At 44.0% G+C, this 17,676-nt stretch overlaps 1 protein-coding gene across 2 annotated transcripts in view; it reads left to right on the plus strand.

The window, feature by feature from the left end:
• The first annotated feature begins 1,801 nt into the window (after positions 1-1,801).
• Positions 1,802-17,676, plus strand: part of Pex23 (tectonin beta-propeller repeat-containing peroxin 23) — a 106,187-nt gene continuing 90,312 nt past the window's right edge. The window contains exons 1-7 of one of the 2 annotated variants that reach the window (XM_077671034.1): positions 1,841-1,877; positions 1,948-2,024; positions 4,482-4,759; positions 9,912-10,094; positions 12,319-12,441; positions 15,269-15,391; positions 16,551-16,731. In XM_077671034.1, coding sequence (XP_077527160.1) covers positions 4,535-4,759; positions 9,912-10,094; positions 12,319-12,441; positions 15,269-15,391; positions 16,551-16,731 — 835 coding nt within the window. In that variant the 5' untranslated portion in view covers positions 1,841-1,877; positions 1,948-2,024; positions 4,482-4,534. Of the gene's footprint in view, positions 2,025-4,481; positions 4,760-9,911; positions 10,095-12,318; positions 12,442-15,268; positions 15,392-16,550; positions 16,732-17,676 lie in introns of both variants that reach the window. The other variant, XM_077671035.1, reaches the window with a different exon arrangement.

Here is a 17,676-nt window from a genome sequence, read left to right on the forward strand (position 1 = left end):
GTTTGATCCCAGCTGCACTGGCAACTTTTCAGATGAAGGCAAAAAGCAAGAACGCGCCGAAGGTGAGATTTTGGCGCACATTGAGGATCCCAGGGGGTCAAAATTAATCCCCTGTGGCCCATTGCCCAGCATTAGCTTCAGCGAGTTAAACCCCATAATCAATCAATTTGTGGCTTCTAAGAAGAAAGTGCCAACTCTGTGTGCACATATGCGTGTCAGCATTAGCGGAAGCCGTTGCGTAAAGTTGGGAACTTTTCCCTGCAAAATCAATTCTTGGAAACTAGTGTTTTCCGAGAACTGTCATGTTTGAGCTGGGAGAGAGAGAGAGAGAAACGTTTATTTGAGCTTTCTAAAGTGGAAGTGGTTCCCTAGTCCGGGAATCCAAGTGAGCAGAGAGCCTTCGCTCTGGATGCCAGGAGCTGCTGGACAACGAGATGGTCGCTGGTCACCAGGTTCTCGCACAGCTCAGATGTGGGAAGAGGGGATCGGAGAGGTGGAAGTTTGGGATTGCACACACACTGTATTATAATATGAGCTAGAGTTCCGGGTTGTGAACAAAACTGGCATATAGCAGCTGGGATCAATAGACTGACTGCTTCAGTGCCATACAGAGTTGGCTTTAAAAAGTGGGGAATTTTGTAGAAAAAGGTAACTGAAGGAAGTATTTACAATTGCATTTGGACTGTGATCTGTAAAAAAAAGGGCTTTTTAGGGCAATTTTTGGTCTGAAAGACCCATGTGCCCCTGCCCAACTAAATGCATGGAGAGAGAGTTGCTGCTGGAGCAGAACACATGTAGGTACTGTATCCACTACGATGTCAACAATTTGCGAATTCATTTGTGGTGATTTTGAACACCCATACCAAGTGTCATCCTGGTGCACGGTTAAAAGTTGTGTTTTTTTTTTTCTCATTTAGTGTCCGGAAATTTGGTAGTTGTTCATTTCATTCAAATTTTAGGGGCCTCGTTTTGTTTCCTGTAATGTGTAGATTCAATTTTCTAACGCCATTCATTTATGAATTTGGCATAAGTATAGTCTTAAAAAAGTGTTTGAGGAATGTAAACTGGGAATTTTGCATCTTGAAAAGCAGATGCAGCAACGAAAAAAGCTCATGTCGTATGGGTGCGTTGTATGGCAAAAAGCTGCCTTCATGTCGGTGCAAATGAATATGAAGCTGTCTACGAGTTGAGCACAATAAGCTGGCTAGATGACTTCAAAGGACCGATCTCTTCATTGTGCTTCGAATTCATCAAAAGATCTATCTCTCCATCTCTTCAAAATTTTATGGCAGTGACTTCCAGCTGCTTCCAGTTTAAGGGACAATTTTTGAGAGAGTAGAGCGTACTGAGACCGGTTCTCCGCTCTACTGAAAGAGTGGAAATGGTGGACCTGGATGATAATTGGTTGTGGTGGTGGTGGTGGCCCGAGAAATGGCCCATACTCGCTTAGGGGGATTGGCCAAGAAGAGTTATGTTTTTATTACAATCAATCATGCGAGGAAAAATAATGGAGCAGAAGAAAGAATTTGGTCTAGTGCGCAGGTGCCGAAAAGGACATGTCGACATCGGGTCGTCGTCGTCGGGCGTGTGGAAGTAGTTTAAATTACCCGCGCTTTCAGAGCTTTTGGCGTGCGCCCCAGTTGTTTTAGAGAGGGAGAAACAATTAACAAAATAATAACATTTGAAGGGCAAATTAAAACCTTTATTTCCATTAAGCTTACGAATGCTGCATTATCTAAAGAAAATAAACAATTACAGTGCAGCGCGGACGAGAATCCAACGTGCAATCCGCACAAAACATTGGGCAATATTTGGTGCAGTTTTGGTATCAACACAGCTGGTGTGCTCGGCGTGAGAGATTGGCTCCGAGGCGAAAGGTGTCCGTAGACCGCGTAGGAAAGTTATAATAGAGATACACGGTTAAACTTCATACTTACCTTTTTACAGTGCTTTCACTGCAGTCGTCGTCGTTTTATGCGTGATTTGGTGCTGACAACCCGTCCTCGATCAGATGTCACGCGCAGGCAAGTGGCGTCTCATCTCGAAAGCAGTTTCGCGCGTGCGCTTGTGCCCGAACTTTTGCTTCAAATTATGCACAATTACTCGCCCTCAAGCGCTTGATGACAACACTTGCTGTCCCTATCAAAGCACTCCAATCATTTGCAATCGTTGATTATCTCCTAAGTCTTGTGTCTTGCACGCGTCGGTTGCTTCGACTTCGTGCAATTGTGTTCTTCGCTCAGATCGCGGCGAGTTTTTGTCGAGTTACGTCATCCAGCATGCCAGGATACATTATTATTTGAAGATAACAAGAACGTACTAGTTTTCGGCTGTCCTTGTGTACTGGTAGTGCGTAACGAACGTTGCTGTAAAAAACGCCTGCCATCGATTTCACGCTTAGGGCGGCAGCAGTAACGTTTTACGTGGATTGGAATTTGTTTCATTTCCAGCAGTTGTGCCTTTTTGAGCCGTTGTTGTGGTGTGCTTCTAGTTGTGTAGTGCGCGCGTGGTGTCAAAAAAAAAAAAAAAAAGAGAATTGGAATTGGGGGTTACACTGTACTTGGGTGCATTTGTGTACGTTCACTTTTCCACACATTATCAACATTACCCCGTGGCCCGTGCAGTCAAAAGCTTATTTGAGTAAACACACTCTCATAAGCACGAGAGTTTACTCGTGTTTTTTTTTTGTTTTACTCATGTTTACCTGTGTTTACGCATGAGAGCAAACACGGGACTTGAGAACATGCAGGGGGCGGTCTAGCGGCGGGTTGGCGCACTTTCATATAGTCTAGCTCTCTTATTTGCCTGTTCAGCGCAGTTCTGACTCCAAGCAGCTCCGTACGTAGTTTATTTTCCCATAGAATTTCTATGGCGGGAGCAGCTTTGGGCTGCCCCGGAACTGCTCTAAGCTGCTCTGAGCAGGCAAATAAAAGCGTACCAATATTTTTGTACCTTTTGCAGGCCCTCATTCTGATAGCAGTTGATTGAAAAGTTGTTGTCTGTTGCGGTAGTTACATCATGATATCCGCAAATGATTGCAGCGAAGGTACGTACAGATTAGGTGCTCTTTAGGTACAGATTAGGTACAGATTAGTGAAAGGGAGCGACATTGTTCAACGTTTGTTTTTGCTGCCTGATTGGGTGATAAAAAAAGCTTTGTCCTCCCGTCCTCATATTTCTGGATAGTGTGATGTAGCTATATACATACAGTTGGTAACCGCATGATCAAACGTATGAATCGGGGTGTGCCGCAGTCTGTTACCAAGCGCTCTGCAGGTACGGTGTTTCATGCACTCTTGTGTTAGTCTTCATCAAAGTTTTCACTGAACCTTTTCTTTGTGTACTTGATTTGTCATTTTTGGCAAATGACAAGCTTCACACATACAAAGTTCGTCATTCGTGGCCGGAATGTCGGAACAGTACTGAGCGCCCAACGAACCTGAGTATCAAAGTGGACACAGGATCGGGAAGATAAAATTACCGATGAAATGAAATATCCTTCTGAGTGATAATATTGTTTGTCTGTCATAGTGAACTATTGCCATAAACTGTGAGAAATACCACGTGTCTTTGCAGGAAGTTGCTGGAGTGGTTTGAGATTGGCCACATGTTGACCCTGTGTACCATAGTACAATTGATTGATTGATTGTAGGGTTTAACACGCTGACGCAACGCAGGTGATGAGGTGCGCCGTAGTGGAGGGCTCCGGATTAATTTTGACCACCTAGGGATTAATAATGTGCGCTGAAATCTCGAACAAACGGGCGTTTTTGCATTTCGCCTCCATCAGAAAAGCGGCCGCCGTGGCCGGGAATCGAACCCGCGTCCTTGTGCTATATCATAGTACGAGCACTTACTGTGAGACGCATAGGCTCCACCATAATACGCTCCACCGTTGGCTATGGATAGAGCATGTCTTTTGATGGATTGGCCAAGCCAGAACCAAAAGTGATTTGTCCTCATTGGGGGATTGACCAAGAGGCTAGATGTGGTTGGCCTTTCTCCCCGGTTCAGCATTGGCTACAATACGATGATGTTACTTTGAGAGCTATAGACCTTGCATAGACTGGCATTTGACTCATTAACATTCCTTCTATATACTATAACCGAACACCCACACACCTGCTGTGCTGGCCCAGTGGCTAAGGCGTTGTGCTGCTAAGTCCAAGAACATGGGTTCAATTCCAGCCACGGCGGCTGTTTTTCAGATGGAGGCAAAAAATACAAATGCCCGTGTGGATAGAAAATTAATCCGGAGCCATCCACTATCGCACGTCTCATAGCCCAGGTATAGCTTTGGCACGTTAAAGCCCACAATAAATCAATCCAAACATTTCACACGTGAAACTGTCACTATGGGATGCGATATTGTGTCTGTAGTTTGTGAAATAATTATGCTAGTGCATTACTTTGGAGCATTTTCTGAGTGAATTCTACTTTAATCCTATCTGTTGTGCCAACCTCCTTTTTATTTCTCGCAGTGGTGCTAGGATGAGTGGGACCTGACTGGCGAAGCCGCTGTTCGAGCGCCGCCATGCCGGCCACCCATTTGTGGGCGGTGGACAGTGTGGGCCGGGTGCACACGCTGTCCACCACGGGTGCCCGGTGGCAGGAGCTGCCCTACTCCGGTGTCGACCTGAAGCGGGTGTCGGCGCTTCCCAGCTGCGCCTGGGGCATTGGCAGCAACCACCGGGTGTACATGTACCTGGCCCAGAGCGACGTCCCCGTCCGGGTGCCAGAGGTCACCTACGAGAACCAGGTGGGTGTTGGCACCACTTGTCACCGCGGTGGATGACACAGGTGTATAGCTGCCCACAAACGTAAAATGAGTGATGAATGCAGGGCTTCTACCGCCGACGGTGCCATGAAGTAATAGTCATCGGTGGGAGGTATTGCTCTTGGTATGCTTGCAGGCCACGGTGGTCGTTGTTTTGATGGGGGCGAAAAGCAAAAACACCCGTGTGTACGAGATTTCGGCGCACGTTACAGATCCCCAGGTGGTCAAAATTAATCCGGAGCCCTCCACTACGGCGCGCCTCATCGCCTGCGCTGCGTTGGCGCGTTAAACCCTACAGTCAATCAATCAATCGATATGCTTGCTGCGGATAGCTGGTGTGTAGATCGCTTTGACTCCTTTTTCAGCAAGGGTGTTTCTGTTTTTTTAGCTCACAGATGCGACCTCGCACACCCCAGCAACGCTTTGCAGTTTTTGTTTCGTGGCCGCCTAGAGCGTTGTAAGCATTTCCTAATATCTCATTGTTAGCATTGCTTTGAAGTTTCTACATGTGAGTTAAACAGTGATCACAACATTTATTTTCCTAGATTGGCAGCCTATTGACTGAATTCGAGAGGCACATTAGCTTAGAAGACAATGTCACATTTCTGTGATAAGAAACCTTCAATGGGTGTTTGGGTTGTCGAGTGTTCGACGAAACTTGGTCAGGGGTCATATTTGCAAATATATTGTAAACAAGGATTGGGAACAATATATTGTGAACAAGGATTGTGAACAAGGAACCCGTATGGGCTCCGAAACGTCAAATTTTTTTCCTTTGACTTGCTCAGTGACCACGATTTTATATTCGCAAGTGTGTATGGGTTGTATTGAGGTTGCATCCGTGAGCAAAGAGTGTAGAAATGCCACTGTGAGAGCTGCGCTGTCAACACGGCGATCATGCAGAGGCAGAAAAGCAGCTAAAGTAACCTGCACACCAAAAGCATACTGAAAGCATTCTTGCACCCAATGACTATCCAATAGCTCTGTGGCGCTGGTTGCCATTTACAACTAGCATTCTGTCATTGGTGTTAAGTTGTGGGCAGCTGCACCCTTGGGTCTCATTTATTTGTCATTTATAACTGCTCGAACGTCTCCAGAAACATTTTTTTTTGCCCGTAGAATTTCTATTGCGAGAGCAGTTCTGGAGCTGCACAGGAACTGCTCAGAACTGCTCTGGGCAGGCAAATAACTGAAACTACTTGTAACGTGGCAGGGTCGGTGAAGTGTCGTTTCGGTGACATGGATCTGCTGAGAATGAAATTTCAGAAAGCAGTACAAAAGGACCGGTGAAATGTACGGTAGAGGGCCCAGAAGTGAAAAAGCTTGTTGGGATGCAATGGTTTGTGTTTCCACAAAGCTTGAGGCCAGTAAGCTATCTCGGTCATTAGCCTTCATAGTCGCTGCATGACATGCAGCTTTTGCTGATCAATAATGTTGCACCTACGCATAAATATATATAGAATTTTTTGGATCCCAGTCAAGATTGTTTTAGATCCCAGCTGTGGGGGAAGTATTTTTGCTGAAGGAGAAATGAAAACTGCAGGCAACCTTTGGGCCAATTGAAACACTCGTTGTGGTGTAAGTTGACTCTCAGGCTGTTTTTGCTACTGTTGAGGCATGTCTGTTTTCTACTAAGTTTTAGGAAAATTTGCAAATCTAATGCAGATTCCAGAAAAATGCAAATTTAAATTTGTCAAATTTTTCACTAACTTCGGAGAACTTTAGGAAAAAAAATTTGTAGAAGGGTTCTAAAATATTTAGAATATGCAAAGTCTTCCTGCATGTATTAGCAATTTCCCTAGTAAAAATTTAATCCCTAGCTTGAACTGTTTCTGAGGTACAAAAAGTTGCTTGTGGCCTTTTCAAACCACAAGAAAAAAGTTTTTGGTTGGTTTCAGTAAAAAATTTTTGATGCTAGAACAGTTTGACTCAAAAACATACAAGACACGAAAAATCAGACTAAATAGATGTAATTTTTGATAATGTAGTTTTGAAATTGGAGTAGGAAGTTTAAATGCAAAAAGTAATTTGTCAGATGAAAGTTTTCGACACCTTCCTGAAAAAATGCCAGATATAGGTATATCAAAACAAAAAGGTAGAAGAACTTTTTGAAATGTATATAGTCCTTTTCTTAGTAAAAATTAAAGTTCCAGCTCCAACGGCTTACCAGCCAGAAAAAAAATTACTTAAATTCTTTCTAAACCCCCAAAAATGTTTCATGTCAGTTCTAAAAAAATGTTTTCATGTAGAAAATGTTGTGGTGGGAAATGTACAAGGTATATAAAAACAAAGCCAAATAGGTTAACTGCTAAATGATGCAGTTTTCCAGGCGTAGAAATGCAAAATTTAATTTGTTAAAGACAAAAATTTCAGCAGTTGGCTTTAGAAAAAAATGCTGAAAATATGCTTACCGTATTTATTCGATTATGAGGCGATCAATATTATAAGGCGAGGGTGGAGTAGGGAGAGGCCAGAAAATTGCCATATTTATATACGGAGCTTTGAATATAAGGTGGGGTATGACTTTGAGACAACGAATTTTGGAAAAAAAAACCTTGCCTTAATCGAATAAATACGGTACCTCACAAAAGAAAAAAAAACTACGGAATTTTTCGAACATACCAAACTTCTTGCGTGTATAGCGCACTTCTGAGTAAAACTCAATCTCAGCTCTAGTGGTTCTCCAGCTGCAAAAAAATCTTGCAGCCTTTGAGTTGCGAATGCCATTCCTTGACGGGGAGACAAGTCCTGTCCAAAGGATGTTTACACCTGATAGATAAGATAAGTAACATTCGTGACATCCGTAAAGCACCAGAACCACTGGAAGAAACCAAAACCTACTGATAATAGGCCCCCCATGTTCAAGGTTGGTTCCTGTGATTACCACTTTCAGAACTAAATGCTGATAATGCTATGTCCTCCACAGAACTATTGCTGCTGATAACATCGCATTGGAGTCATGTGATGTACAGAGTTTAGTACTAGCACACCGACCTTACGCATTTGGTCTGAAAGCAAAGTGCGGTTTAAATTTGTGTGCTGCGCTTTAAATATTGCTGCTTAGCTGGCGAGACACGAACTGCACAAAAAGCAAAAGTGGGCCTCACCAGCAACACGGCAGATGGCACCAGGGGTTCTAAAATGCCAAGTGGAGTTTTGAAATTTGTGTTTGAATGTACCGATAGCTGGAGTTCACTTTAGGCTTATTCTTCCGTCTTGGTTGGTGTTTTGTGTAGCCATTTCTGGTGCTTTACGAATGTCACGAAAATTCTGTAATGTCGCGAAAATTCTGATAATGCCAAATTATCTATGACCGACTACTGCTGAGAATGCAATTTCAGAAAGCAGTACAAAAGGACCGGTGAAATGTACGGTAATGGGCCCAGAAGTGAAAAGCTTGTTGGGATGCAGTGGTTTGTCTTTCCACAAATTTTGAGGCCAGTAAGCTAGCCCGGCCATTACCCTTCATAGTCACTGCATGACATGCAGCTTTGCTGTTCAACAATGTCAAGGTTCATGCGCATAATCCGGCCCTGCATATAACACGCACCTCCGCTTTCCGTTGAGGAATAAAAAAAATATTTCCGTGTATTTCCCGCATATTTTATACACAAAAGGATCGACCAAAGCTACTACTCAAGCAACATTACACATTTGTTTATGCAAGAGAACTTACCTAGTTGACTACGTAAATAGATGACTCACTGCATGCATTTTTTAGGTTGGTATATTGTTGAGCTGCGTGTGCGAAATAAGTACTGTCATTGGGATAACAGTGGCTTAGTCGCTATTACTGCTGTAGTGGCATCATGGCCCAACGTGCATTGCGGTAAGCGGCACCAAAGGAAATACCTCGCATATAATCTGCACCTCTACTTCACCCCTCAAATATTCACATTTTTGGTGCGGGGTATGCGCGCGAAAATACGGTAGGGGAAATGCACTATGAATTTCGCAATTTACGGCATTTAGTAACATTAGTTGGGCTCTTGCATGTGGCCATCTTGACCTGCAACTATGCCATAGTTTTTCTTGCGGCAGGTTTTAAAAATTACTGCTTAGCTGAGAAAATACGAACTATACAAAAAATGCATGCGTACTTCTCCCGCAACACCCCAGAGGCACCAGGGGTTTACAAACACCCAGCGCATTTTCGTAAACGGTGTTTGAATGTATTGTTATCTGGCTGATGTTCTATAAGTGTAGTACTGTGAGAGTTAAAGGGGCCATGAAGACAAAATACAAGTTTGGGTAATTAAAAAAAAGATTTGTCGTGATAGCACTAACGACAATTTTATCACAAACTCCAAATAAATAATCAAGATATTAAGGAGAGTGTATGAAGTAGTGTTGACTCCCCATCCACTCACCTGCGATAGCGGAATCCCACAAGGCTCCGTACTTTCACCAACACTCTTCAACCTTGCTATGCTCAGGATGCACAGAGCCATACAGATAATTGGAAATATCGGACACATGATATACGCCTATGACATTACATTGAGGGTTAAAACAGGCTCATTAGGCGACATAGAGGCTACGTTACCGCAGGCAGTTGATAACATCAGAAAGGCAGCAGAAGAAATTGGACTACAGTGCTCACCGGAAAAGTCTGAGCTTCTTCTTGTACATAACCCAAGATGTAAAAGCCTCCACCTAAGCAGGCCTGTGAGCATATATTTAGTAAAAGCTTTTCTCTCTATATCACATCAAAGAATCTTGTTTGTTCCATTGGCGGCCAACGACCAAACCCACTGTCAAGAAACAAGGCTGTGTGGTTGTTGTGGGGCCTCTGGTTTGATCATATCACTTGAATGCCAGTGCGGAGTTAACACACTCATAATTACGTTTTTAGTGCTAAGCCATTTTATGTCCCTCGTGCCCATATTACGTCCCCGTAGTGCGAAATTCGAATGTCTCTCAATATTTGTTGTGTGTCTCGTTTAAAAATGGCTGGAATTGAGCTGAGTGAATTATCAAAGGCTGGCTCGTTCAAACTGCACTAAATTGTATGTTGCCTTTGTGGCAGGCCTGTTAAGCTTTTTTTTTTTAATTCTATACGTGACCCTGCAACTGTTGCTGTGGCCTAAAAAAACTGACCAAGTCTGCAATGCTCGCATTTGGTGTGTTCCAGCGCTGGAACCCCAAGGAAGGGTTCTGCACGCGACTCCTGCCGACGGACCGTCCTGCCTGGAGCAGCAAGGATGGCTTGGAGGCCAGGTTCAAGGACAGCATCCACCTGCCTTCCTCAGGATGGCAGTGGGAAGGACACTGGTACCTCGAGGACAACGTGGACGGGCAGCTGTTGGGCCCTGAGGTAGAGAGTTTGTGACTCTGGGGTGGTGGTTAATAAATCGTAGTTTTTCTTTCTAAGATATCGTCGAAGTAGACCTGGTGCCAGTGTCGAGGCAAGCCACGCTTGTATATATATATATGCAGGGTGTCCCAGCTATCATGCACCAAGTTTTAAAAAAAGAGTAATGGCGTAACTCGAAGAAAACCTAGTGGATAATGTTTGCAGTACTGTGAAGAAGCGGTGACTAATTTTTTAGTTAATGAGACTTAACTAATGATTTGTAATTAATTATATAACTCGATAATTACTGTCCTAATCACTGAAGTGTCAATGAGGCATTTGTAGGTATCGATGAGGGGCATCTAACTGCGGTATTTTCAGTGACGAAATAATTGCGTACTCATTTATTCTGACTGATAAAGAAAACCCGCGAAATATGAAAAATACCACGTGACGGCGCCTCCGCGCGCATTGTAAAGCAGCGTCCCCAAATAAGCTGACTGAAAGCAACTGATTCCGGTGTTACCCGCCCGAAGAGACAGCGCATCACCTTGATAAGGCGCGTGTGCAGATAAGGCACAAACTCGGTGGCGATTTCTGCTTTCTTTCTTTTGTTTATTTCATTCTGGCTAACTCAGAGGCAGCCTGTTTGAGGGCGTTGCTTTACGATGCGCGCGGACGCGCCGTCACGTGGTATTTTTCATATTTCGCAGGTTTTCTATATCAATCAGAATAATTGTGTACGCAATTAGTTCGTCGCTGAAAATACCGCAGTTAGGTACCTACAAGTGCCTCATTGACACTTTAGTGATTAGGACAGTACTTCGCGAGTTAGATAATTAATTACAATTAATTAATTAAGTCTCATTAACGAAAAAAATGCTATCCGCTTCGCCACAGTACTGCAAACATTATCCACTAGGTTTTCTTCGAGTTACGCCATTACTCTTTTTTAAAATCTTGGTGCATGATAGCTGGGACACGCTTAAATATATATATATATATATATATATATATATATAATGTAAATGTGGTATTACGGAGTGGGCAGAAATTTTGAAGAAAATGAACATTGCCATGCTCTAGACCTTGGGTTCGCAGCCTTCATATTTTGCTTCGTATTCACCAAGGCAAATAATGATCCATAGCAATTGCTGCCTCTTTCCTTCCTCCGAATGCCTTTTCTGCGTATTCTGTGCCTGCATATGCAGAGCCCTCCTTTTGAAAGTGGTAACCAGCGGCTTTCCTGACGTCGCAGAGAGCCTGAGATGCTTGTTTGTTTGTCAGGTTGCTGTTATTCCAGTGTGTGTAGCGTCAAGTGTTGGTGTGGTCTGAACAGGCAGAGAGCCTACCCGGGGTGTGCTGCCAGAATTGCCAGAACGGAGACCCCAAGCAAGAACTCTATTTGCAGCCAGACCCTTATCTTTTCGTCGAACCCAGAATCGCAGAGGCAGTGCAGTGGGAAATTACGTGTAGATTGGGGGGGTTCAAGTTCCTTGTAAGCCCTCATTCACACAGCCGTCACCTTCTTTGTCACGGCACCGTCACATCAAAAAATCATGACGCAGACGTAACGGAGTAGCGTTCGAACTGGAGCTCTCCGTCAGAGTACAGGATCGTTTGCGTAGTGATCAGTTTAGCCTAGAATTGAGTGTGCTTAATCTGAAAAGTAAAGAAAAAGTCGTGATATATACGATACAAGGTGAATATAATTGCTGCAATGCAAAAATAAATAATGGTTTAGATTTTTGCGTGTGCTCACTTTTCGCTAAATTTAGCCGTAAGAAAGTTTAAGTTTTCTGATTGGCTGGTTTACCGCGGGGCGTGGTCCAGTTGCGTTGATGGAATGGAAACGTAGAGCTCAGCTTCCCGTTACTGTTGCCCTGTCTTCGGCGAGAAACCGCCCGAGAAACCGTCGCCCATGATGGAAGGCGTTGACATGACGGTGACATGATGGGGTGAAAAACGGCTGTGTGGATGATGCATAAGTGTGTCATTTAGTGTTGCCTAAACGACCAGTGTTAGGTTTAAATCTGTATTCGGTTGCTTTCTTTTTTCGTCGCTCGCGTCGTCTATTTCTGTAAAATTTCCCTGTAATTCCCTGCATTGGGCTGGTGGTTTTGTGGGTCTGTCACAGTATCCCATACCTAGCAGCTTTGTAAATAATCCAATAATACAAAGAAAGAACAAAGATCGTCATCGTTAATATTACGTGTGCACATTGGGTGTTTCCTTTGCCTCTCAGGGCTGGAGCTACTGCGTGGACTTCCCCTTCACCTACACTCCGCAAAAGCACTGGAACTCTATGGTGCGACGTCGCAAGTGGATCCGGTATCGGCGATACGTGGCCACCGAGCGCTGGGGAGAGGCGAGTTCTGTGGCTTGCTCGCGAATTAATTAATTTTGTTTCCTCCCCAACCGTGGGAGAGGAGAGGAAAAAAATGCCAGTTTTTTTTTTAGAAGTAGGAGAAGGTGTCTTAGATGTGGTGGCTGTGGTGGCAGTGGAAATCGGAAGAGGAGAGCTCAGAGAGGTGCTCGAGGTGCATGATTTTGAGGGACAAGGCTGGGCCATTTTGTGTGCGCTCTTCACGTGCATCGCAGCATTGAGAAGAAACTTCTTTAAAAGATAATGCGGCGTGCTTTAGGAGAAAGTGGGAGCTCACTGTGGTGGTGCGTGTGGGCTGGAAAAGATGTGGAAAGTAGAAGCCATAGCGGTAACCAGATTAATGTCAACCGAAGAGGTTAGAAATTTAATGTCAGTGACTAGGTACTATAAGGAAAACTTCTGGAGATCATGAAAAAAGTTTGTCCGCTCAGGGTTGGTTTTGGAGCAGTTCATGATGAAGTGATCAATGTCACCAGTCACACTGCACGAGGGGCACAAAGGGGATGAGACAATGTTGTTTTTATGTAGCCAAGCTGGTGTATGGGCTGAGTCTGTTCTTATTCGGTGGAGCAGACAGGCTTCGGCTGTGCCCCATGCTACATCGGAGGACATTATTTTTCCTAGGGACCACTGGATTGTGCGAAGAGAGGTGTCTCATCTCCTACTCGGATTCTTGCAGTCCACAGGACTAAGTGAGGTGTGGTGACATTGCGTGTCTGTTATTTTAGGACTAAGTGATGTGTTATGACTTTGAGAGATTTGATATGGTATTGGGGACGATTAGGCGGAGCAATTGCCGGCAGCTATGCAAGGCTAAGTCCGCCTTATTCAACAATACTTACTTACTTACTACTACTACTATAAGGAAAACAAAAAAAAAAATTTACGGACATAGGTTGAATTCATACTGTGTGGAGTGAGCGGTTTTAACTTCATTACAAGTGCACCTTGTGGTGTAGTTGTTGGCAGCAGGTGAACGATTGCGGGAGTACCTTTTGAGTACCTTTTTTTTTTTGTCGTCTTGCATTTGTGATGTCGTGTGGTACAAATTCTGAACAGTACAAGAGCAAAATCTCAGCTATGCTGGTGATGTCACTTGAGTACACTGAAAGTATGTAGCAGGGTATAAGTTCTGGCTCATTTTATAGGCTTGGTTTACCCCTTGGGGTTAGGATGTTGTCGTGAGAGTCCTAGGTGCTGTTACGCGACTACAACCTGAGGCTGTCTGTTATGTTCAGGCACTATTTACTGCACTTATTCGCTAATGGTGCAGTGGAAGTGCCATTGAAATTTACGACCTTATTTGCGCGTGTCAACTTGTGGCAGGCTTGCTAAGCTACAGTGTCACTTGCTTTATAGCTAATGGAGCTCTTGACTCTGACCCGATAGTGTGTTGCTACACTCACTACTTCTGGGCCAATACTCTAGTTCTCGTTTGCATATTTAAATGTTCAAAACATGCGCATCGACCAGTTGATCTGATTTGTGTCTGTGCGGTGTGAAAGGTGCCGAAACAAAGGAAACGTGCCTGCAAAATGTGATTGATTTGATTGATTGATTGATTGATTGATTGATTGATTGATTGATTGATTGTAGGGTTTAACACGCCGATGCAGCGCAGGCGATGAGGCACGCCGTAGTGGAGGGCTGTGTATTAATTTTGACCACCTGGGGATCTTTAATGTGCGCCGAAATCTCATTCACACGGGCGTTTTTGCTTTTCGCCTCCATCAGAAAAGCGACCACCGCAGCCGGGAATCGAACCCACGACCTCGTGCTTAGCAGCGCAACGCCTCAGCCACTGAGCCACCGCGGCGGGTGCCTGCAAAATGTGTGGTTCATTTCTCTCGGGCTGGTGAACCTTTTATCTTTTTTTCGTATCAGAGCATTATTTATGCCTGGCCATAAGGGGAAAGAAATGGAGCGTTATTTTTTAAAAGTTGCGCCATTATACTGCTGCTTTCAAGAGACAGAGGTATCTTGTCTAGCGGATCAAGGAAGGAGTCACGTGACCATTCCTTGGAGCATGGGGAGGCATATAGTATGCTGTTCCTGTATCTCAGGTGCGCGTTGAAGGGGTGTTTGAAATAAGTACACCCTCACTGTATCCTACCTTCTTTCCAGTTCCCCAAAAAAGGAGTTAGCCCCACATTTTGTTGCGCATTTGTTTTAAGGGCAGAGCACTTTAGGGGCTCGCCTTGTCGGTGTAGCTCACTCGCTGGACCCAAGTAGAGCCACACGGCGTTCTGTCATCGTGGCGTAACCCAGAGGCTTCGAAAGCCAAGCGGTTTATATAGTAATAAGCGTTTGAAACTCGTCAACGACTGGCGCTTGTCATACATCTCCCCGTTATTTAGCGCAAAGAAAACTGCCGGTACATTTGAGGCAAATTAGACGTAATTAACCGGCAGCGCCCGCGTTCATCTAGTTAGGAACGCTCGTTGGGTTGGTTTTTACGATAGCAAGCGAAAAAAAAAAGGTGGCGGTGCAACGCTGGCACGTGCGGGAGGAAAAGCAAGCACAAAAAGAACAGAACTCTCGGTGGTGCAGTTTCAGGCAGGGTGCGCGTGAGCACTGCGAAGGCGGGAAATTTGAATTGCATTGGGTAGTAGCAGTGAGCGGATGACGGCGCTACAGCCAATTATGGTGAATCTTTGCTCCACACTTTCGACAGCTTTCAGATTGAGTGGAACGGCTTTAATTTTGGTCATTGCTTGTGAATGCTTGGAGGCATTTTTTTTTTTCAACGGCCACAGTGTATCGTTCCTTTGCCGTGTAGAAAACCTTGCGAGTGTTCAATGCCCTGCAGATCGAGAGTATTCACAAGGACCCTGTGCTCGAGCCCATTGTTGACGTCTCCGTCGGCGGCGTTGAAATTCCTGGGGGCAACCGGGAGCACATCGCAGTCTGGGTTGTCTCTGTTCTGGGGAGGGTGAGTTGCCGTTTGACGGGAGAATATACTACTCTGGCTGGCTATGTACCTTCTGCTGCCTCGATTGGTCATAATCGTCACTGTAACTGCTCTAGTGCATCTTGACTGATGCACCGGTGTGGTGATGGTCAAGCATCTTAAAAGACGATTATCATAAGTTTTAATATTTTCCAGACTATGTTTTTCTGTTTCGCCTGTTGTGTCTTTGTGGTTCAGCAGCATCTCTTGCGGCGGCTCAGTAACTGCAGGATACTTAAAAAGATGAGAAGTAATGGAACAGCTATCTACCTGGGTCAGAAGTAGTAAGAGCAAGTAAGGTAAGATTAGGGATGATGAGCAATTCGATAAGTGTAGGATGCCTTATGAAAGGAAAGTAAATGGAGCACTTTTCTGCATTTAGTTGGGACAGAGATAAAAGGTAAGGAATGATAAGATAAAGATGTATAACATGCGCAGTTATGAGAGTGTGATACCTAAGAGAGGGAAAAAGTAATGGAGCATTTTTTTGTTTGTGCAAGAACTGTAACGGCGGCCAAAGTGAGTGAAGAAAGGATAAGATAACAAATGATCAGTGCAGAATGATAGGGCAGAATCGAATCAGAAATTATACAGCATTAACTCTTTCGGGACTTAAATAAAGTACAATAGCATGATAAAACAAGATGAACTGGGGTAAGAAGCAATTTTTGGATGCATGGATCTTTTAATAGAGTGATGTAAACTGGAGGATAAGATAAGATAGTAAATGAGAAAACAAGATGTGTTGGGATAAAAAGGGATTTTGACAAGCATGGATCTCTGTACACTATAGAATCAAGTAAGAAAAGATAAAATGAGATGTTGAATGTTGAACCACAGCGCAAACAACGAGGCAAAGGACGATAGCAAGAGGACACACGAAGCGCTATCGTCCTTTGTCTCGTCGTTTGCGCTGTGGTTCAACATGCATCACCAACTCGCCCAAGTTTTCACGTTGATAAATTGAGCTAGTAAATGATAAAAGAAGGTGTGTCGGGATAAGAATAAATGAACATTTTGATGCACAGGTCTGTTTGCACCATGAAGTAATGGAGTAAACAGAAGAAAGATAAGGATAAGATAGGAAAAAGTGATTTTGAAATGCGCGCTTCTCCTTGTTCTAATTTCTCCCCCCTCTCAGGTGCTGTTCCGCGAGGGCGTGACACGTCTGTGCCCCGAGGGGACCCGCTGGGTGCCTGTGCAGGTTCCCGAGAACCTGGAGGTGAACCAAGTGTCAGTGGGCCGCACAGGTCTGACGTGGGCCGTCGCCTGGAGCGGCAACGCGCTCGTCCGCCTAGGCGTATCCCGCCACAACTACATGGGTGAGAAGGAGGGCCGCACTCGTCCCTCTTTGCAGGCTCATGCCTATGAGACTTATTTGGGCGCATTTGTGGGAGCCTTGAGCAACGTCACTAGTAGTTGATCTTTGTACTAGTGCAGTGGGCCTTTCAATAGAGGAGGCCAAGGGAAACTTGGTTGTAATACACCATACCCCAAAAGCAAAAAAAAAAAAAAAAAATGAGAGGGCGGGGGCAACTGCACATGGGTGCTGCAAGTGGTAGCCGTGGCTATTATTGATGAATTGAGTGGTCGTTTGACCAATTGGCTGTTTGATTGATTGATTGATTAACTAATTAATTTGATCAGATCGCTATTATTTATTGATTATTTGGTAGATGGGTTGTTATTGCTTGAATAGCTTGATTAGATTGCTGTTATGGATTGGTTGTTTTGTTCATTTGACTGATTGATTGAAATTGACTGACTCGTTTGATTAGGTGATTGATTTTGGTTGGTTGAGGAAAACGTTATTGACTTTTTTGAAAACTTTATTGTGGCAGCTGATGCTCCAAAAATAAGAAAGAGACACTCAGATAACGTTCTGACCTACAGCCAATGTTTATCATAATTGGGACAATAACGCATTGCTCAGTGTAATGTTGCATCTTGATAAATTTTTTTATAAAATGCGGTCTTGCCATCAGTAAATGTGTTCCCATTGATTTTATGTAGAATCAACAATATTGGTAAATGCATATGTGCAGTCATTTTGTTACTCCTGATTTGAACGTTCTTTCAAAAAATGTTTTTTAAAGCTAGCGCGTTTAATGTTTTACACTGTCTTCAAATGCATCTGATAGTATACTTTATGAATGGACTCACTGTCTACCTTACCTACTTCTACTTACTAAACGTAATTTTGTATCTCTCCACCACTGTGAGTTGCATTCCTTTAGACTGAGTAGTCCTTTGTGTTGGTGGTTCTA

Source organism: Haemaphysalis longicornis, unplaced genomic scaffold, assembly GCF_048455015.1.
Source record: "Haemaphysalis longicornis isolate Haplotype H1 unplaced genomic scaffold, Haemaphysalis longicornis Haplotype H1 scaffold_5, whole genome shotgun sequence".
NCBI lineage: Eukaryota > Metazoa > Arthropoda > Arachnida > Ixodida > Ixodidae > Haemaphysalis > Haemaphysalis longicornis.